General features: G+C 48.7%; 1 protein-coding gene across 1 annotated transcript in view; it reads left to right on the forward strand.

The window, feature by feature from the left end:
- The window catches only part of BIRC6 (baculoviral IAP repeat containing 6), a 332,211-nt gene that overhangs the window by 10,155 nt on the left and 303,773 nt on the right, over positions 1–18,283 (forward strand). Inside the window, exon 2 of the mRNA XM_065402120.1 lies at positions 18,059–18,240. Within this exon, the coding sequence (XP_065258192.1) occupies positions 18,059–18,240 (182 nt within the window). The remainder of the gene's footprint in view (positions 1–18,058; positions 18,241–18,283) is intronic.

Consider the following 18,283-nt stretch of genomic DNA (forward strand, 5'->3'; position numbering starts at 1 on the left):
GAGTGGACTTGTAGGCTCTAAAGTTTTACATTGTTTTGTTTTTGAATGCATTTTTTTTTTTTTGGTACATAATTCTTATTGGGATATGTAAGGGTTAAGTAGAGACCTGGGAAACAGCTGGTGCGCTGGTATAGTATTGGGTAGTAAAGTCACAGGCAGGCACTGTTTCTTCGCTTAATAGATAAGTGTCATCCCTCACCCTCCCCTTCAGCTTGTTGGGAATAAATAAGTGTTGCAGCTGCATTAAAAATGTAGTTGTCTAAAGGATACCTTTGTGTAAAGAACTGTTCTCCCCCTCCCTTCCTTTCCCAGCTACATAACTGAGAACTGCTCATGGCCCCTTCGCCACCTCTCTTGAGACCTGCTGATTAAGGGAATTTGTAGCAACAAACACTGCAAAGAAATGTATTTTCAAGGTAAAAATGTGTGTATAATATGCGTAATGCTGTAATCAGTCAATGGGGTGGGTTTACTAACAGTGGGTATTTCTGTTACTTAAGGGTTTTTGGGGTACAGATGCTCCCGACATACACAAGCATTCCGTGCTGCAACGCCTTGCATAACTCGAATTTTGCGTAAGTGGGGAACGTATCTCCGACCATTACGTCCCCCCAAAAACCCCTCCTATTTCTAGCTTACGGAACTTTTTCCATAAGCTCGGATTTGCGTACGTCGGTTTTACATAACTCGGGGATCGTATGTATTGTAACGGATGTAGGAGTGTGCATGCTAACCTAAACAAAAAGAGTGTGCTGTAACTAATTCAGTGCTTACTGGACAATTGGGTCCAGGGGAACAAGTACACCTCTACCCCGATATAACGTGACCCGATATAACACGAATTTGGATATAATGCGGTAAAGCAGCGCTCCGGGAGGGCGGGGGCAGGGCTGCGCGCTCCAGCGGATCAAAGCAAGTTCAGTATAACGCGGTTTCACCTATAATGCGGTAAGATGCTTTTTTTGGCTCCTGAGGACAGCGTTCTGTCGGGGTAGAGGTGTATCACAATAAAGGATTCCATCTACTCAATCCACCGCTGGGTCAACCTGCTCCTTACAATTCTACATTTGTAAGTTCAACTTTCATGATAAAGAAATTGTATTACAGTACTTGTATGAGGTGAACTGAAAAATAGTATTTCCTTTGTTTCTTTATAGCACAAATATTTGTAATCAAAAATAAATATTAAATGAGCACTGTTAACTTCGTATTCTGTGTTGTAATTGAAATCAATATATTTAAATATTTTTGGATGTTTTCTATATTTTCAAACAGTTTTCTATTATTGTTTAACAGTGTGAGTAATCACGATGAATTTTTTTAATTGCGTGACAGCCCTAATAGATGTTCATTATCCTAACTAGTAGGGGAGATGGCAGCCTGTCCATTTTAGCAGGAGGAGGGAGTGTGTGTAAAGGATCCTTTGCAGAAGGTCTTCAGCTCTTTATTGTGAAACATAATGTACAGATTTGGGGATAGACAAAGAGTTTTGCAGGTTCTTACAAATATCGCAGCATTTGTAAAAGGCTGGACATAGCTTCACATGAGGGCAGAATTGTCCTCTACTCTGCCAGCACTTGTTCCATTAGTGGCATCTGCAAAGCCCATTGCCTGGTCAGTCTCCCTAATAACTGCCAGGACTTTTCATTTCCTCAGGTGTATGGGACACTGCTGCCAGTCAGGCTGGAAGTGCTCAGCATGGCATACACAGCAGCTGTCTGAATGTGATTGGGTGGGATCCGAAATGGTGACCAAATGAGTGGCCCCGAATGGGGATGTGGTTCCATCAATGGCTCTTGGTTTGGGCAGCCCAGCTGTATGATCTCTGGCACACTTGCTATCTTAATCACCTACACCATACTATGACCTGCAAACCTACACCACAACAGCACTCCCTCTCTGGGCTTCCTGACCCCAGATTGGTTGTCCTTGTTGAGGGGAACACTCAGTTTCATGGTTTGGTATTGCAGTGTCAGCTAGCTCCCCATAGAGGTACAGAAAAGCCTCCTTTCCTCATCCTGAAGTTCTGGACCTGGTTCTGCTTATTCTAGATCCCTAGCACAACTTAGTTCCTGCAGTCTTTGGTTGCTCTGTTCCCTAACATGGGGGCAGTCTCCCAATAATAATGTCTCTTAAATTTGAAGGTCCCCACTCATACTTGGCAGGGGGAAGGAATTTTTGTTTCCATGCTCCAGCTTCTTGGCAGCTGTAAGAGGAAGGCTCTCTGCATTGGAACCCTTCCTTTTTTCATAGGTCTGGGGCTTTCTCCCCTGTGAATAACTACAGCAAAAAGCACAACTTTATGAACACTAATCAGTGGAATAGCTGAAACTTGTGGGCTCCCAGCATAATGCAACTCCCATAGGTTAAAGGGTATTTTGAAGCAAGCAACTATGTTTTGCCTGTTTTCACCATGCCTTCCTGTTCTGAAAGGGGAGTTGTGCCAGTGATTTGAAAAGATTTCTAGCATTTTATAACGTTACTTTGCAGTTCCAAATTAAAGGCTTAATAATGTTTATATTTGAAGTTATGGGCATTGTTTTGGTACTTACCATGCACTAGATTAGTGATCCCCAAACTGTGGGGTGTGCCCCTCAAGGGGGGTGTGGTGCAGTGTTTGTGGGGGCATGTGGTGGGGTCCAAGCCAGCCATTATGGGGGATGGGAAGAGGAGAGAGTGCCACCCTGCCCCCAAGCCCAGCTACGGTCCCAGCCAGAACTCTGCTCTGTCCCCAGGCCAGCTCTGCCTCTAAGTCCAGCTTCTCCCCGTCCCCATTTCTGACCCCAGCTTTGCCTTCAGCCCAAGCTCCTCTGCTGAGTCAATTGTGCAGTAGTGGAGTGGTGGGCGTGGACAGATTCTGTTACTGGTAAGGAGGGACACTATGGGAAAAGTTTGGACACCACTGCACTAGATCTTGGCAAAGAGCATTTACTATTAAGATTCATGTGTTTCCTTGGTGTGGATAGAAGTATTAAACTTTTGTAATTTTTGAAAACAGCTCAGTTTTTGGGGTACTCTATCTCAAGCCCTTTTTGTTAAAATAACTTCAAGTTTTTGCCATAGGCTCCACCCTGGATCCTGACTTGACCTATCAATTTTCAAGCTGGTCTGACTCGTCTTGGGATGTTCAACAGCGTCCAAAATTCAGCTAGAAACAGAACTGCAATTTCAGAGAGGATCTCACTTCTCTATAATGACAACAAGAGTATTGGATAACATTTTTAAAAAGTGGAATGGTTATAAACCCTATAAACTGTTCTGTAAGTGAGAGGGTTTGTAAGAAACTTCCCCTGTGAACACGTTATTCTTTAATTACTCACTTTGGGGTTTTTGGACCTTCCTCAGATGCACTGGTACTGGCCATTGTGGGTGACAGAATACTCTATTAGATGGATCACTGTTTTGATCCAGTATGGAAATTCTTGTACTGACACTCCAATTTTACAACAATTGAAACAGAGCATATTTTAGTCAGGAAGGAAAGTGAATATGGCAGAGATCTGCTTACTGAACAACAAAAATAAAAATACTGAAATCACTTTTTACTGTCTAACCTGGATGTTGATTGAGGTAGGAGTCCTAGGGGGGTTGGGGTGATGAGTTGATCTCTAAGTAAAGAATTCATCGTAATGTTTACATAAAGGGACAGAATTGCACGATGAATCTACATGCTATTTGCTCTCGGATGCTTGCCACAGGCAAAAAGTTTGCTCTTTGTCATCATCTTAAGTCAGATGTTGACCATAAGCACGGACGATCCTCCTCTGTACAGGAGAAAAGATTCAACCATAGACAACAAAATCTGCCCCTCAGTTTGGACACTGCTCCTCTTTTTAGTATGCTTCACTTCTCATACAGAAGGTGCTTAGTGTTTTCCATCCTTTGGCTGCTGGAGTGGGTTTTGCTTTCCCCTCTGCTGCATACATGTCACAATACTTTCTCCTATCATCCCCAATTTACTGTTGATTTGGGAATGGATCTGTGACTGGATTCAATTTTTCTAGTTTCTTGGGAGTACAAGTATTGTTGGTTTGGACTATCACTCTGCCAGCAGAACACCAGTTTGCCTAATGACTGTAGAACGAAGGCTTGACTCCTGTTTTGCCTACTCTTGTAAGCCAGGGATATGTAGAAAAAAAAATGAGCCAGGTCAATGCCAAGAGTATAAAGAAACTATTCCAGGAACTGCTAGTGATTGGGGGTGGAATGCAGGGCGGTAATTAGAATGACTGTTCGTAGTGTTCAATTTTCCATGATTTGCCAAGGTTAGAAATATTTTGGAGGATCCAGTTCAAATGATTCCAGGATAATTAACTTTTCCAAACCCTGGTTCTGGACCTGTGATTTGTAAGAACTTAAATTCTTAATTTTAGACTGTCCTGCTATCACATGGGCAGGTATAGACCACAGTCCACTTTAGAACTTGGAGCTGAACCTTTGAACTAGTGGAAGTTATTAGTCAGCTCTTGAGTGTTGGGTTTGCAACTTCAGCAGTCTTTGATTGCGGTATCTGCTTCTGTAGGTGTAGGTAGAATATGGGATATCCTTTACTAGTTCATTCAAATTCTAGGAACTGAAAGTAGGCTAGTTTTCCTGTTGTAAACACTGAACAAAGTCCAGGTGGCAATCATAAACATCCTTGTAGAGAGTTTTGATGATCATCCTTTGACAGCAAAAGTTTTTCTGCAAAAGTAAACTGAAGGAGACTTTTTACTAGATTTTTAGTTTAATAAAATAGGCTCTAGTATTATATAGCACATGTTAGTCTGTGGGGGTGACAACTATATTTGCAGTTTATGGCATAATTTTGAAGATGTCAAATACTTCTTAATTTTGAACATAATGGTTTTCAATGAGTCCTTGAGGCAATTATAAGTTTAAATAAGTGTAATTTACATTTAATACTTTTGCTACTGTCTGTAGAAATGTTTTTTTTTTCTGTAGAATGATTTATTTTCCTTGGCTGCAGTTGTATTTGTCCATAGACATTTCTCTCTGAGAAACTCCAGCATGTTGGTAAAAGTATAGTTTGCAGATGCTTGATTTTCCATTTAAAGTGTCCTCTCCTTTTTAGGTCAGCTAGAACTAAGACTTTACAACTCTGATATGATTCAATGGTTCCTGAGGTGGGGCACATGGCACTCTCAGCAAGGATCTGCAAAGGCAGTACATTGACAGACAAACTTATTTAAGGGAACCAGGGGAGTATAGGGGTCCTTGATACCAAAATTCTAGTTGATGAGGGCACCTGACACAACTATTTCAGACTTTATGTATAACTTTAGAACTGTAGGTTTTATATAGATCACTTTGCGTTGAGGGAGAAACCATAGGTGCTAAGGTGAAGCCATAGTCCGATTATAAATAGAAGAGTAGTTTTCAGGATAGTAATGGATTAGTTTGTTTATTACTTGGAGGAGGAAGTATACAGGAAATTTTGAAGTTGTGATGGATGGCAGTTACTGAAAACTATGGAGGGATTGTGAGATATTTAAAATTCATCTGAAGTGTAATGGGGTGGAGGCAATATACATTACCTTCCATAAATGTAAAATAATACATATTGGTAAAAATAATTGAAACTACTCAGAAGTTGATGGGATCTGAACTATCGAGTTTCGCTGAGGTTGATTGGCTTCTAGTTGTTCTGTTACACATGAAAAGAGAGCACTGTAGAGATGGCAGTTTTAATGTCTTGCACACCTTTGTTATTGAAATGTCTTTAAATGTTTTAGAAGTGATGTGTTTAAGTCATCATTTGAAACTTTTCCTCTCCGGGAAGAAAACATCAGGATGACTATACATGAGTACAGATTATGGCAGGCCTGCACAACTCGTAAAGTGGCGAGGGCCATATTACGCTAAAGAAAATAGCTGAGGGCCGAAATCCCCCGGCTGTGCTGAAACACGCATCGTCGTCAACTCCTCCCCCCCAGCGCCACCCAGCCCCGCCGAACCCCGTCCCCCTCCCCCCCAGCGCCCGTGTAAGCAAGCAGGACTCACCCCGGTGGCACCTCCTGCTGGTCTTCTCGGGAATTAGCTCATCCAGCCGTTGGAGCGATCTCTGCAGGCCGGTGTTCCACTGCCGCTGGCTCTGTGTCACTCCTGGACCTCGGTGCCCTTTGATCTGGGGTGCTGCCCCCTGGCAATACCCCCACACTCTGGCTCTTGGTCTCCTCTCTCTGGGGAACCCCCAATCCTCTAATCCCCACCTCACCTCAGTATAAGGCTACTGCCAGTCACCAACTAGCCCCCGCGCCCTGGGGTAGACTGCAGTATATCAGCCACTCATCACAGGCAAGGTTGGGTTTGGACCTGCTGCCTCCCTCTATAGTTGGGCTGCCCCTCTGCAGCCCTGGTACTGGTCTTAGGCCCTTAGCTAGGTCCGCAGCTTGGGGGTTTTCCAGGCTGGAGTTCCCCAGCTCCTCTAGCCTTCCCCAGCCCTGCTCCACTCCCAGTACCCTGCTCAACTCCCTAGCAGCCAGACCCTTCTCTTTCTCTCTCTCTCTACAAGCAGAGAGAGACTTCCTCTGGGCCTCTGGCTCACAGCCTTTTTATACAGGCCAGCTGGGGCCTGATTGTGGCATGGCCCAGCTGCAGCGGCTTCCCCAGTCAGCTCAGCTTTTCCCCTGCCACAGCCCTCCCCCAAGGCTGTTTTAAGCCCTTCAGGGCAGGAGCGGGGTAACCACCCTGCTACACCCCCCGAAACACATCCCTCACCCCAGCGCCGCCCGCACCGCGGAAACAAACCCTCCTTCCCCAGCGCCGCCCCGCCGAAACAGCTATGGGCCGAAAAGGAAGGGGTTTTTTGGGGGGGCGGGGGGGAGAGGGTGTGATACTTTATTAAGAATTTTTCAATTAAAGCAAACACCTGTTCCGTTGAAAGAAAACATTTGTACTTTTCATAATTATCTTGCAAATTTAATGAGAGATATTACATCTCTTTTCGGCAACATGCTTGTCGTATTCGGGGGTCATATTTGTAGTGGATATTTTCATAATGTCTTCCAAATGGTCGTCAGTCAGAGAAGAACGTTGCTTGTTTTTATTCATGTTCATGATGGAAAATGTTTGTTCACATATGTAAGTGCTTCCAAAAATGCTGAACGTTTTCAGTGCAACTTCAATAAGATTCTTGTATTTTTCATCGTCCAGACTTTTGTAGAAGTCCCACAGGCTGCTTTCTCTGTGCTTATTTCGGTAAACTGCCGAACATTGAAGTTCAATAACCTCCAACTGCAAATCCTGTGGCATTTCCTCTGTATCCACAGAAAAGGGATCTTCAATCAGCTTCAACTGGATGTCATCATCTTTAGACAAAGTAAGTCTTCTGTCAAATTCTTCAATCAAAAGATTGATGTGCTTTGCGTATTTTTCTCCTAACTCGGCGTGTTTGTGCTGAGGGATACGCTGTGCACAAGTGGGAAAGTGACACATTTCACCTTTTGACAGCTGACTTCTGAAAAGTTTCAATTTCATTTTGAAAGCTTTCGCTGCTGCACACATTTGAAATATAAGTTGATTTTTTCCCTGAAGTTGAATGTTGAGATCATTCAGGTGTGCTGTAATATCTCAAAAGAAAAAGAGATCTTGATTCCAGGACTCATTTTCAAGCTCCGGGAATTTTATTGGCCCATTTTCTAGGAATTTTCTATCTCCTCTTTCAAAGCAACGAAACGCTGGAGCACTCATCCTCGACTCAACCACCTCACTTCCGTATGGTAGATTAAGTCGCTGCACTCAGTGTCTTCCCCTTCAAGAACTGTGTGCAGTTCTGGTCTCCTATGTTTAAAAAGGATGAACTCAAACTGGAACGGGTACAGAGAAGGGCCACTAGGATGATCCGAGGAATGGAAAACCTTTCCTATGAAAGGAGACTCGAGGAGCTCGGTTTGTTTAGCCTAACCAAAAGAAGGCTGAGGGGAGATATGATTGCTCTCTTTAAATATATCAGAGGGGTAAATACCAGGGAGGGAGAGGAATTATTTCAGCTCAGTACCAATGTGGACACGAGAACAAATGGATATAAACTGGCCGTGGGGAAGTTTAGGCTTGAAATCAGACGAAGGTTTCTAACCGTCAGAGGGGTGAAATTTTGGAACAGCCTTCCGAGGGAAACGGTGGGGGCGAAAGACCTCTCTGGCTTCAAGATTAGGCTAGATAAGTTTATGGAGGGAATGGTTTGATGGGATAACATGATTTTAGTCAATTAGGCAATAACGTGTCATCGCTGGTAAAATGAGGGTCCGGCTGGAGAATCTTGCCTGTATGCTCGGGGTTCTACTGATCGCCATATTTGGGGTCGGGAAGGAATTTTCCTCCAGGGTAGATTGGCAGAGGCCCTGGAGGTTTTTCGCCTTCCTCCGCAGCATGGGGCAGGGGTCGCAAGCTGGAGGATTCTCTGCGACTTGAAGTCTTTAAATCATGATCTGGAGACTTCAACAGCTGAGTTAAGGGAAAGTGGGTGGGTCAGCTTTTGTGGCCTGCATCATGCGGGAGGTCAGACTAGATGACCATAATGGTCCCTTCTGACCTTAAAGTCTATGAGTCTGTGAGTCTAAGAGAGGCTCGAAATGTCCTATGTTTTAGTCCTCTAGAACGGATGAGGTTTACAATGGAAACTACCACTGACATTACATGCTCAAATTTTAAGACTTTGCTACAACCTGCTGATGTATAATGCAGTGATGTTTGGTTATTTGTCTCCCGATAAATTCTTCAAGAGTAACTGCTCCAACATTTTTTCCACACATAGCTGGAGCACCATCAGTACAAATGGCTACCAAGTTTGTGAAATCTACTCCCAACTTATCATTCATACACTTTATCACTTCATTGGAGATTTCTTTTCCAGTTGTGCGACCCATCATGGAGCACATGCCAACAAGTTCTTCAGTAATTTCAAAGTTTTTATCAATACCTCTAATAAAAATAAGAAGTTGGGCGGTGTCTTTTAAATCGGTGCTTTCATCCATAGCTAGGGAGTAAAAGCAGAATTCACTGACTCTCTGCTTTACCTGATCACTTAGATTAGTAGAAATGTCAGCTATTCTTCTCTGGACAGTCATGCGTGATAGACTGACATTCTCAAATATTCCCCTCTTTTCTGGACATAACTCAGATACAGCAATCAACATACAGAAGGCGAGTTTTTAAAAAAGTGTGAAGCATTTCCCAGCAGCAGCAATTTCCTTAGAAATTTGAAAGCTTACTTTAGTAACTATCGTTCTCAGTGCTCACTTTCTTGAAAATTTGCTGTTCTCCACTAAAGTTTTTCACTAAACTGGCTGCTTTAATTATTTTTTTTCATTTGGGTTCAATTTGGCGAGATTGGGATGTTTAGTTTCAAAGTGCCGCCGAAGGTTGTATTCTTTCGGAACGGCTAACGTTTCGCGACACACAAGGCACAGTATTTTGTCTTTAGAAACAGTACATAAGTGTTTATTTGTCCATTCAGTGTTGAAAACTCTGCGCTCTGATTTTATTTTTCTCTTTTTCTTTTCACTCATGGTAGCCATTATGAAGCTCAAGATTTTGTTGAATAAATTCACACACAAGGGAAACACTCAGTCACACACAAAGAGAAGAGATATCTTACGGCGCGTGGCACACTAGCAAGGCACTGACAGTGTGTGGAAGCCTGTAGAGGGGGAAAGAAACGGCGTGCATAGGATAACCAGATCACAGCAGTAAAATAGGACCCGCCCCGTCCCTGCTCGGCCCCACCATTACACCCCTCTTTAACCCCCAAGGGTCACTATATTACTGCACACAGCAGTACCAAAAATTAAAATACTGAAAATGGATGCCTCCTTCCAGCCACCGACTCGCCGCTCACCTCCTCACCTCCCCCCAAGTATAAAGCCTCGCCGCCACTACCTGCCCACCCGCCCGCTCGGTTCGTCATCCCCCCATGAAATAAGGGGAGGGGAAAAGGGGGACAGTTTGAAGGGATTTTCTGGGGGTATGAACTAAGCCAGGGAGGGGGAAGGGGAGCAGTGTGAAGGGATTGGATGTGACTGTCCCACACACAAACACAGGGTCCGCAGGGAGCCCTGGGGTGGGGTGGGGGGGGCAGTGTGATAGGGGCCGGGGAGGGATAAGGTCCCTGGACCAGGGAAGGGGGCAGCAGTCAGGGCAGGGCAGGTGCAAAACACACACACACACACACACAGAGGGCCGGCTATAGGAAGTGCGGGGCCCAATTCGAACATTTTCGGCGGGGCCCCAGCAGGGATGACTAGAAGAAAAAAAAAAAAATGTTAAAAAAAAAAAAAAAAAAAAAAAAGCCTTTCATTTCTTCCATGTATTATTTACTTTCCATGACTATATAAATAATAAAATTATATATTATGTACATTGTGTTATATATGCTGTTGATCGGTTATTAATGAGCTCCATTTCACATGTGTGGGTCCCCGCCACTCCCTGGGGGTGTCCTAGGGTGACCAGATGTCCCGATTTTATAGGGACAGTCCCAATTTTTGGGTCTTTCTCTTATATAGGCTCCTATTACCCCCCCCACCCCGTTCTGGTTTTTCACACTTGCTGTCTGGTCACCATAATGGTGTGCACATGTGTGGGTCCCAGCTGCTCCCTGCCCCCCTCATTGAAGCAGGTGTGCAGGGTTACTGCCCTGGGAACTGCAGGGCACCAGTGGACATGGGGCTGGCTGGAGGCAGGGCAGGGGCTGACTGGAGGTAGGGTCTGGCTGCAGGCAGGGCAAGGGTTGCGGGGCTGGCTGGAGACAGGGGTGTGTGCGGTGGGCTGGCTGGCTTCAGGCAGGGCCGCAAGGGGATGTGGCAGGGGTTGGCAGGGCTGGAGACAGAGGAGTGCGGGACTGGCTGGCTTCAGGCAGGGGGGTGAGGCAGGGGTTTGCTGGAGACGGCAGGGGGTGCGGGGCTGGTGTGGGCAGGGGTGTGCGTGGGGCTGGCTGGCTTCGGGCAGGGCCGCAGGGGGGTGCGGCAGGGGTTGGCTGCAGACAGGGCAGGGGGTGTGGCAGGGGCTGGCTGTGGCCGCAGAGCTGGCTGCAGGCAGGGCAGGGGGTGCGGGGCTGGCTGGAGACGGGTTGGTGGGGGCAGGGCAGGGCTGCAGGCAGGGCGGGGGTGGAGCAAGGCCTGGCTGCAGGCAGGAGGTGTGGGCCTGGCTGCAGGCAGGGGGTGTGGGCCTGGCTGGAGACAGGGCAGGGGGTGCAGGGCTGGGGCATGTGTGGGGCTGGCTGGCTGCGGACAGGGCAGGGGGTGCGGGGTGGTGTGGGCAGGGGGTGCAGTAGAGGCAGCTGGAGCCCCGGCCCTTTAAATAGCCCCCGAGCCCCCGCTATCCCAGGGCCCTGGGGGCTATTTAAAGGGCCTGGGGCTCCAAAGCACACGCGTGCGCGCACACACACACACTCTCACTCTGTCTCCCTCCTCCCCCGTGGGTTTTCCCAGCTGCTCACAGACAGTTCAAACCTGCCCCCCCCCATCACTGCGGAGGCCGCCCTGGGAGCAACCAGCGCAGTAGCCACCCCACCCCCAACCGAAGAGGGGGTTTTGGAGGGGGTCTCGTCCCAGTCCCCCCCAGCTGCGGCTCGAGCCCAGGCCGGGCGCCCCTCCCCTCGCTCGCACTTACCGGCTCTGCCTCGTGCCCAGCGCTTCCCACCTCAGCAGGCCCCGGAAGTGACGCACCCGCTGTACGCCAGGCGGTGGGAGCGGGAGACGGAGACACGTGCACGCGTGTGCGCGCTTTTGGCCGTTCGGGCGGTTGGAGCGCGGCGTGCGCATGCAGGGCTGTGAGGTTGGCCCCCCCCAGGCAGGGGACGAAACCGGCAGCCGCACTTCTCACCGGCCGGGGCTGTGAGGTTGCTGCTCTCCCCCACTCCCCGCCCCGGCAGGGGGCGAACCTTGCAGCCGCGCTTCTGACCGGCCGGCCTGAGCGCGGCGTGCATGCGTGGGGCTGTGAGGTCGGCCTCCCTCTTCCCCTCCCCCTGGCAGGGGGCGAACCCCGCAGCCACGCTTCTCGCCGGCCGGTCGGAGCGCGGTGCGCACGCGTGGGGCTGTGAGGTCGGCCCCCTCCTCTCCCCCCGGCAGGGGGCAAACCTGGCAGCCACGCTTCTCAGTGGCCAGAGCGCGGTACGCGCGGGCGGGGCTGTGAGCTCGGCTCTGCCCCCGGGCAGGGGGTGAAGCCGGCAGCTCCCCCCGCCACTTGCCTGCGGGCCGCACAGTGAGCCCCCGTGGGCCGCATGTTGTGCAGGCCTGGATTATGGTATCTAGTCTAACTGGGACTAATTAGATTTGCTTTAGTCCCTTGCCTTTCCTTCTAGATGGAAAGGAGGGGGTCAGGAAGGGACCCCCCCCCCAACTGTGTATTTTGTCTCCTTCCTCTAAAGCATCAGGGATGGCCAAAACTGGAGATGGGACATTGAGGGCTGCGTCTCTGAGGTGGCATGGAGCATTCTCTCTCATGTGCTTAGCTGTCTGGTTCTTGCTTGGAATCTAACTGATCATCATATGTGGGGTCAGGAAGGAAATTTCCCCCAAGTCAGGTTGGCAGTGACTGGGTTTTTTTCCACCTTTCTCTGCAGCATGGAGTGTAGGTCACTTGTCAGGGTTATCTGGGTGTATCTCAATTCCCTGCCATTGCAGGGGCCTCAGGTATTGGTGCACCTATTCTGTGCCTGTGGAACATAATAATGTAGTCTCCCGTGTGCTGTAATATTTTGGTTATTTGGGGTATGTCTACACTACGAGAGTGTAGACATTCGATTTTACTTAAATCGAATATGTGGAATCGATATTACAAAGTCGAACGTGTGTGTCCACACTAAGGACAGTAATTCGACTTTGTGAGTCCACACTAATGGGGCAAGCGTCGCCATTGGAAGCGGTGCACTGTGGGCAGCTATCCCACAGTTCCCGTAGTCCCCGCTGCCCATTGGAATTCTGGGTCGAGCCCCCAATGCCTTCTGGGGAAAAAAATGTGTCGAGGGTGGTTTTGGGTAACGGTCGTCATCCAACTGTCACCACCGCCCTCCCTCCCTGAAAGCGCCGGCGGGAAATCAGTTCGCGCACTTTTCCTGGTCAGTGACAGCCCGAACGCCACAGCACTGCGAGCATGGAGCCCGCTGCGACCATCGCTGCAGTTATGGCCGTTGTCAACACCTCGCACCTTATCATCCACCTTTCCCAGAGGCAGATGCTGAGAAATCGGGCGAGGAGGCTACGGCAGCGCGGTGAGGACCTGAAGTCTGAGAGTGGCACAGACCTGTCACAAAGCACGGGACCCCGCGCCGAGGACATCATGGTGGCAATGGGTCATGTTGATGTTGTGGAACGGCGATTCTGGGCCCGGGAAACAAGCACGGACTGGTGGGACCGCATAGTGCTGCAGGTCTGGGATGAATCACAGTGGCTGCGAAACTTTCGCATGCTTAAGGGAACTTTCCTTGAACTTTGTGAGTTGCTATCCCCTGCCCTGAAGCGCAAGGACACCCGGATGCGAGCAGCCCTGACTGTCCAGAAGCGAGTGGCCATAGCCCTCTGGAAGCTTGCAACGCCGGACAGCTACCGGTCAGTCGCGAACCACTTTGGCGTGGGCAAATCTGGCGTGGGGGTTGTTGTGATGCAAGTAGCCAACGCAATCGTTGAGCTACTGCTCTCAAAGGTAGTGACCCTGGGAAACGTGCAGGTCATCATAGATGGCTTCGCCACGATGGGATTCCCAAACTGCGGTGGGGCTATAGATGGAACTCACATCCCTATCCTGGGACCGGACCACCAGGCCAGCCAGTACATTAACCGAAAGGGCTACTTTTCAATGGTGCTGCAAGCACTGGTGGACCATAGGGGACGTTTTACAAACATCAACGTCGGATGGCCGGGCAAGGTTCATGACGCTCGTGTTTTCAGGAACTCAGGTCTGTTTAGACGGCTGCAGGAAGGTATTTACTTCCCGGACCACAAAATAACTCTTGGGGATGTGGAGATGCCTATAGTGATCCTCGGGGACCCAGCCTACCCGCTAATGCCCTGGCTCATGAAGCCCTATACAGGCGCCCTGGACAGTGAAAAAGAACTCTTCAACTACCGGCTGAGCAAGTGCAGAATGGTGGTGGAGTGTGCTTTTGGACGTCTCAAGGGGAGATGGAGAACCTTACTGACTCGCTCTGATCTCAGCGAAACCAATATCCCCATTGTTATTGCAGCTTGCTGTGTGCTCCACAATCTCTGTGAGAGCAAGGGGGAGACCTTTATGGCGGGGTGGGAGGTTGAGGCAAATCGCCTGGCTGCTGATTACGCCCAGCCAGACAGCCGGGCGATTAGAAGAGCCCAGCGGGACGCGCTGTGCATCTGGGAGGCTTTGAAAGCTAGGTTCCTGAGTGAGCAGGGTAACCTGTGACTATTAAGTTTGTTTACAGAGAAGCTGAACCTGCCCCCGTTTCTTTACCCAGTAAATGTTCACTATCCTCTCCAGTTACATACCCCGTTCACCCCGTTCCCCCCCCTTCCAACACACGTTTAAAAATAAAATCACTTGAAATTTGTTAATGAACACCGTTTTCTTTATTACTGTTTTCGTGGGAAAGTGTTGAACCTGGGACGCAGACTGTGGTGGGGAGCGGGTGTAGTGTAGTGATGCAAAGGATGCTTCTAAACTCCAGGAATGACAGGCTCCGCACTGGTGGACTGGTTGTTTCAACGGAGCCTGCCACCCCTCCTGTTCGGGACTCTGTTTGTGGGGGCTATGTGACTTTGTGGCAGGGGGAGGACGGTTACAGATCCCCTGCTGCGTGGCTCTGTGATCCAGGATAAGGACCGCTGCATAAGATCTCTAACCGCCCTCCCCTGCCACAAAGTCACATAGCCCCTCCCTCCCCCCCCACAGAACATGAAAACCACCTCCCAGACTGACCAGGGTAACTAGTGAATGCAATGTGTGTGTGCCCTGCTGCTGAACCTGCCCCCGCGTCTGTACCCTGGTAAAGGTGACTGTCCTGTCCAATTACCAACCCCCTTCCCCCCCTTCAAACAGACTCTCCTCTAAAAGAACATGATGGAAACAGTAATTAACAGAAACGTATTTTTTATTAGCAACTACACATGAAACTGGGGGATGAAACTGGGACGGGGGCTTGGGTGAGGCGGGAAGGAAAGGACTTATCAAATTTTGGGGAATGAGAGCCTTCTGGTACTTGAGCAGTCTGCAGGGGTGGAGTGAGAGTTTTCACGGACTCTGCCGCCCCTCCTTCTTGGGACTTTGGGTGAGGGGGGTATGGGACTTTGTGGCGGGGGAGGGCGGTTAGAGATAGACTGCAGCGGGGCTCTGTCCTCCTGCCTCTGGTCCTGCAGAACATCCACAAGGCGCCGGAGCGTGTCCGTTTGCTCCCTCATTAGTCCAAGCAGCGTTTGAGTCGCCTGCTGGTCTTCCTGCCGCCACCTCTCCTCCCGTTCCACGTGTGATCGGTGGATTTGGGACAAGTTCTCCCTCCACTGGGTCTGCTGGGCTGCCTGGGCTCGGGAGCAGCCCATAAGTTCCGAGAACATGTCCTCCCGTGTCCTCTTCTTCCTACGCCTAATCTGCGCTAGCCTCTGGAACTGTGATGCCAGGGTATTTCGGGAGACAGTCGCAGCTGTGGGATGGGAAAAAGGGAGTGAATTCCTCAGAAAGATAAATTTTTGGTTGAACAAAGAACATAGTCTTTCTCTGTGAACAAGACCATGCACAGCACCTATCACATGCGCACTCAGGACAAGGTCGAATTTTCGGCCTTCGCATTCAGTACCTGGGGTCTTGCAGTGCAGATCAGACAAGCGGGACAGGACAGTGGAATTTGGGTAACAGGCTGACATGGTAAGCCGTAGACTTGTGGCTGCTTAAAACTTTAATAATAGCACTGGCCTCCTTTCACGTTCAAAGCAATGCCAGTCCCTGCTGCCAGCAATCCGGCAAGCATGAACTCTGCCCCTGTCCCACCCCCTCGCGGCTGTCCCAGGGAAAGATCCCTGTATGCTGCTCCTCTCCCGCCTCCACCGCGTGGCTCTAAACTGCCGGTTACAGTTCTGTAAAGGAACAGGCAAGCAGTCCCAATACTAACATTCCCCTACCTAATTCAAAGCAGGTCACCATGAGCGACATCACTCTGATGAGGATTTCAGAGACGGAGAAAGAACGGATGCTTCGGGAAAGCCTGCAAAGACCAGGGCCGTATGCCGCCATGCTCTGCAAGGCTATGATCCCCGAGTACTTGCTTGTCTCCTGGCGCGGAAACGTCTCCTACCACGGAGGACCCAATAAGGCCGCTCTCCCCAGGAACCTGATGCAAAGGCTTTCCAACTACCTCCAGGAGAGCTTTGTGGAGATGTCCCAGGAGGATTTCTGCTCTATCCCCGGACATATAGACCGGATTTTACTGTAGCTGCACTGGCAGGGACTAAACAGTAGAGCGCCTAGGGCAAACTAATCATGAAAAACCCATTGTTAATATTGTTAATATTCCTGTTCTGTTAAAAATAAATGTGTACATGTTTAAAACACTTACTGACTGATCCTTCCCCTGATTCTGTGTCCGGGTTAATGCCTGGGGACGGTTGGTAGGGGATCTCTGTCAGGGTGATGAAGAGATCCTGGCTGTCGGGGAAATCAGCGTTGTAAGCGCTGTCGACTGCCTCGTCCTCCTCATCTCCTTCCTCATCTTCCCCGTCCGCTAACATCTCCGAGGAACCGGCCGTCGACAATATCCCATCCTCAGAGTCCACGGTCAGTGGTGGGGTAGTGGTGGCGGCCGCACCTAGGATGGAATGCAGTGCCTCGTAGAAACGGGATGTCTGGGGCTGGGATCCGGAGCGTCCGTTTGCCTCTTTGGTCTTCTGGTAGCCTTGTCTCAGCTCCTTGATTTTCACGCGGCACTGCGTTGCATCCCGGCTGTATCCTCTCTCTGCCATGGCTTTAGAGATCTTCTCGTAGATCTTTGCATTCCGTCTTTTCGATCGCAGCTCGGAAAGCACGGACTCATCGCCCCACACAGCGATCAGATCCAAGACTTCCCATCAGTCCATGCTGGGGCCCTCTTTCTATTCTGAGATTGCATGGCCATCTCTGCTGGAGAGCTCTGCATCGTTGCCAGTGCTGCTGAGCTCGCCACGATGTCCAGACAGGAAATGAGATTCAAACTGCCCAGACAGGAAAAGGAATTCAAATTTTCCCGGGGCTTTTCCTGTGTGGCTGGTCAGAGCATCCGAGCTCGGACTGCTGTCCAGAGCGTCAACAGAGTGGTGCACTGTGGGATAGCTCCCGGAGCTATTACCGTCGATTTCCATCCACACTTAGCCTAATTCGACATGGCCATGTCGAATTTAGCGCTACTCCCCTCGTTGGGGAGGAGTACAGAAGTCGAATTTAAGAGACCTCTATGTCGAACTAAATAGCTTGGTGGTATGGACGGGTGCAGAGTTAATTCGATGTAACGGTGCTAAATTCGACATAAACTCCTAGTGTAGACCAGGCCTTGGTTTGGTGTACAGGTGCTGGGTTTTGTTGGTGTGATATATATATTGACTGACTAGTGATCTGGTGGTCCCCTCTGACCATGGAGAGGCTTCACCCATCTCCAGAGTACTGATCAGCTATTGAGTTTTTAGCTTGATCTATCTCTTCACTGTACAGCTTAATTCCTACCATTAACTTGACCTTCAGTCAAGAAGAAGTACTCATCATCTTAAAGGAATGAATGCAAACTGTTCGTTTGCCACATATGTGCATAAACTAAACTAAGACTTTTACTGAAAGTAGGACTTGATTGACTGCTTTCACTATAGCTCTTAAAATGGTCATAGATAATTGTTTGGCAAGAATACATGAACAGTGTCATTAATCTTAGTGTGACTTTTGCCAGAGGGCACAATAGCCTTCAAGATATCTGATTATATAGCTATTAAAAAACTAGTCCTAGACTGTTCCTTCAATGTTAACTTACTGATTCTTTAGCTAATTTTTATCTCGTGTCCCAAAACACATTTTACTGGATTGTGATAAATAGTTCTACTTCCTTTAATAGCATTTTTTTCTGTATTTTCCCATGCAGCTAAACCAGGTGGACGGGTGAAATGTCAATATATTTCTGCTGTGGATAAAGTTATCTTTGTGGATGATTATGCAGTCGGATGTAGGAAAGACCTCAATGGCATCTTGCTGCTAGACACAGCTCTGCAAACACCTGTTTCAAAGCAAGATGATGTGGTTCAACTTGAATTGCCAGTTACAGAGGTAAGTTCTAAATTGTTAATATGTAATGATTCTATACTAGAGA

The sequence above is a fragment of the Emys orbicularis genome, chromosome 3 (assembly GCF_028017835.1).
Source record: "Emys orbicularis isolate rEmyOrb1 chromosome 3, rEmyOrb1.hap1, whole genome shotgun sequence".
Lineage (NCBI taxonomy): Eukaryota > Metazoa > Chordata > Testudines > Emydidae > Emys > Emys orbicularis.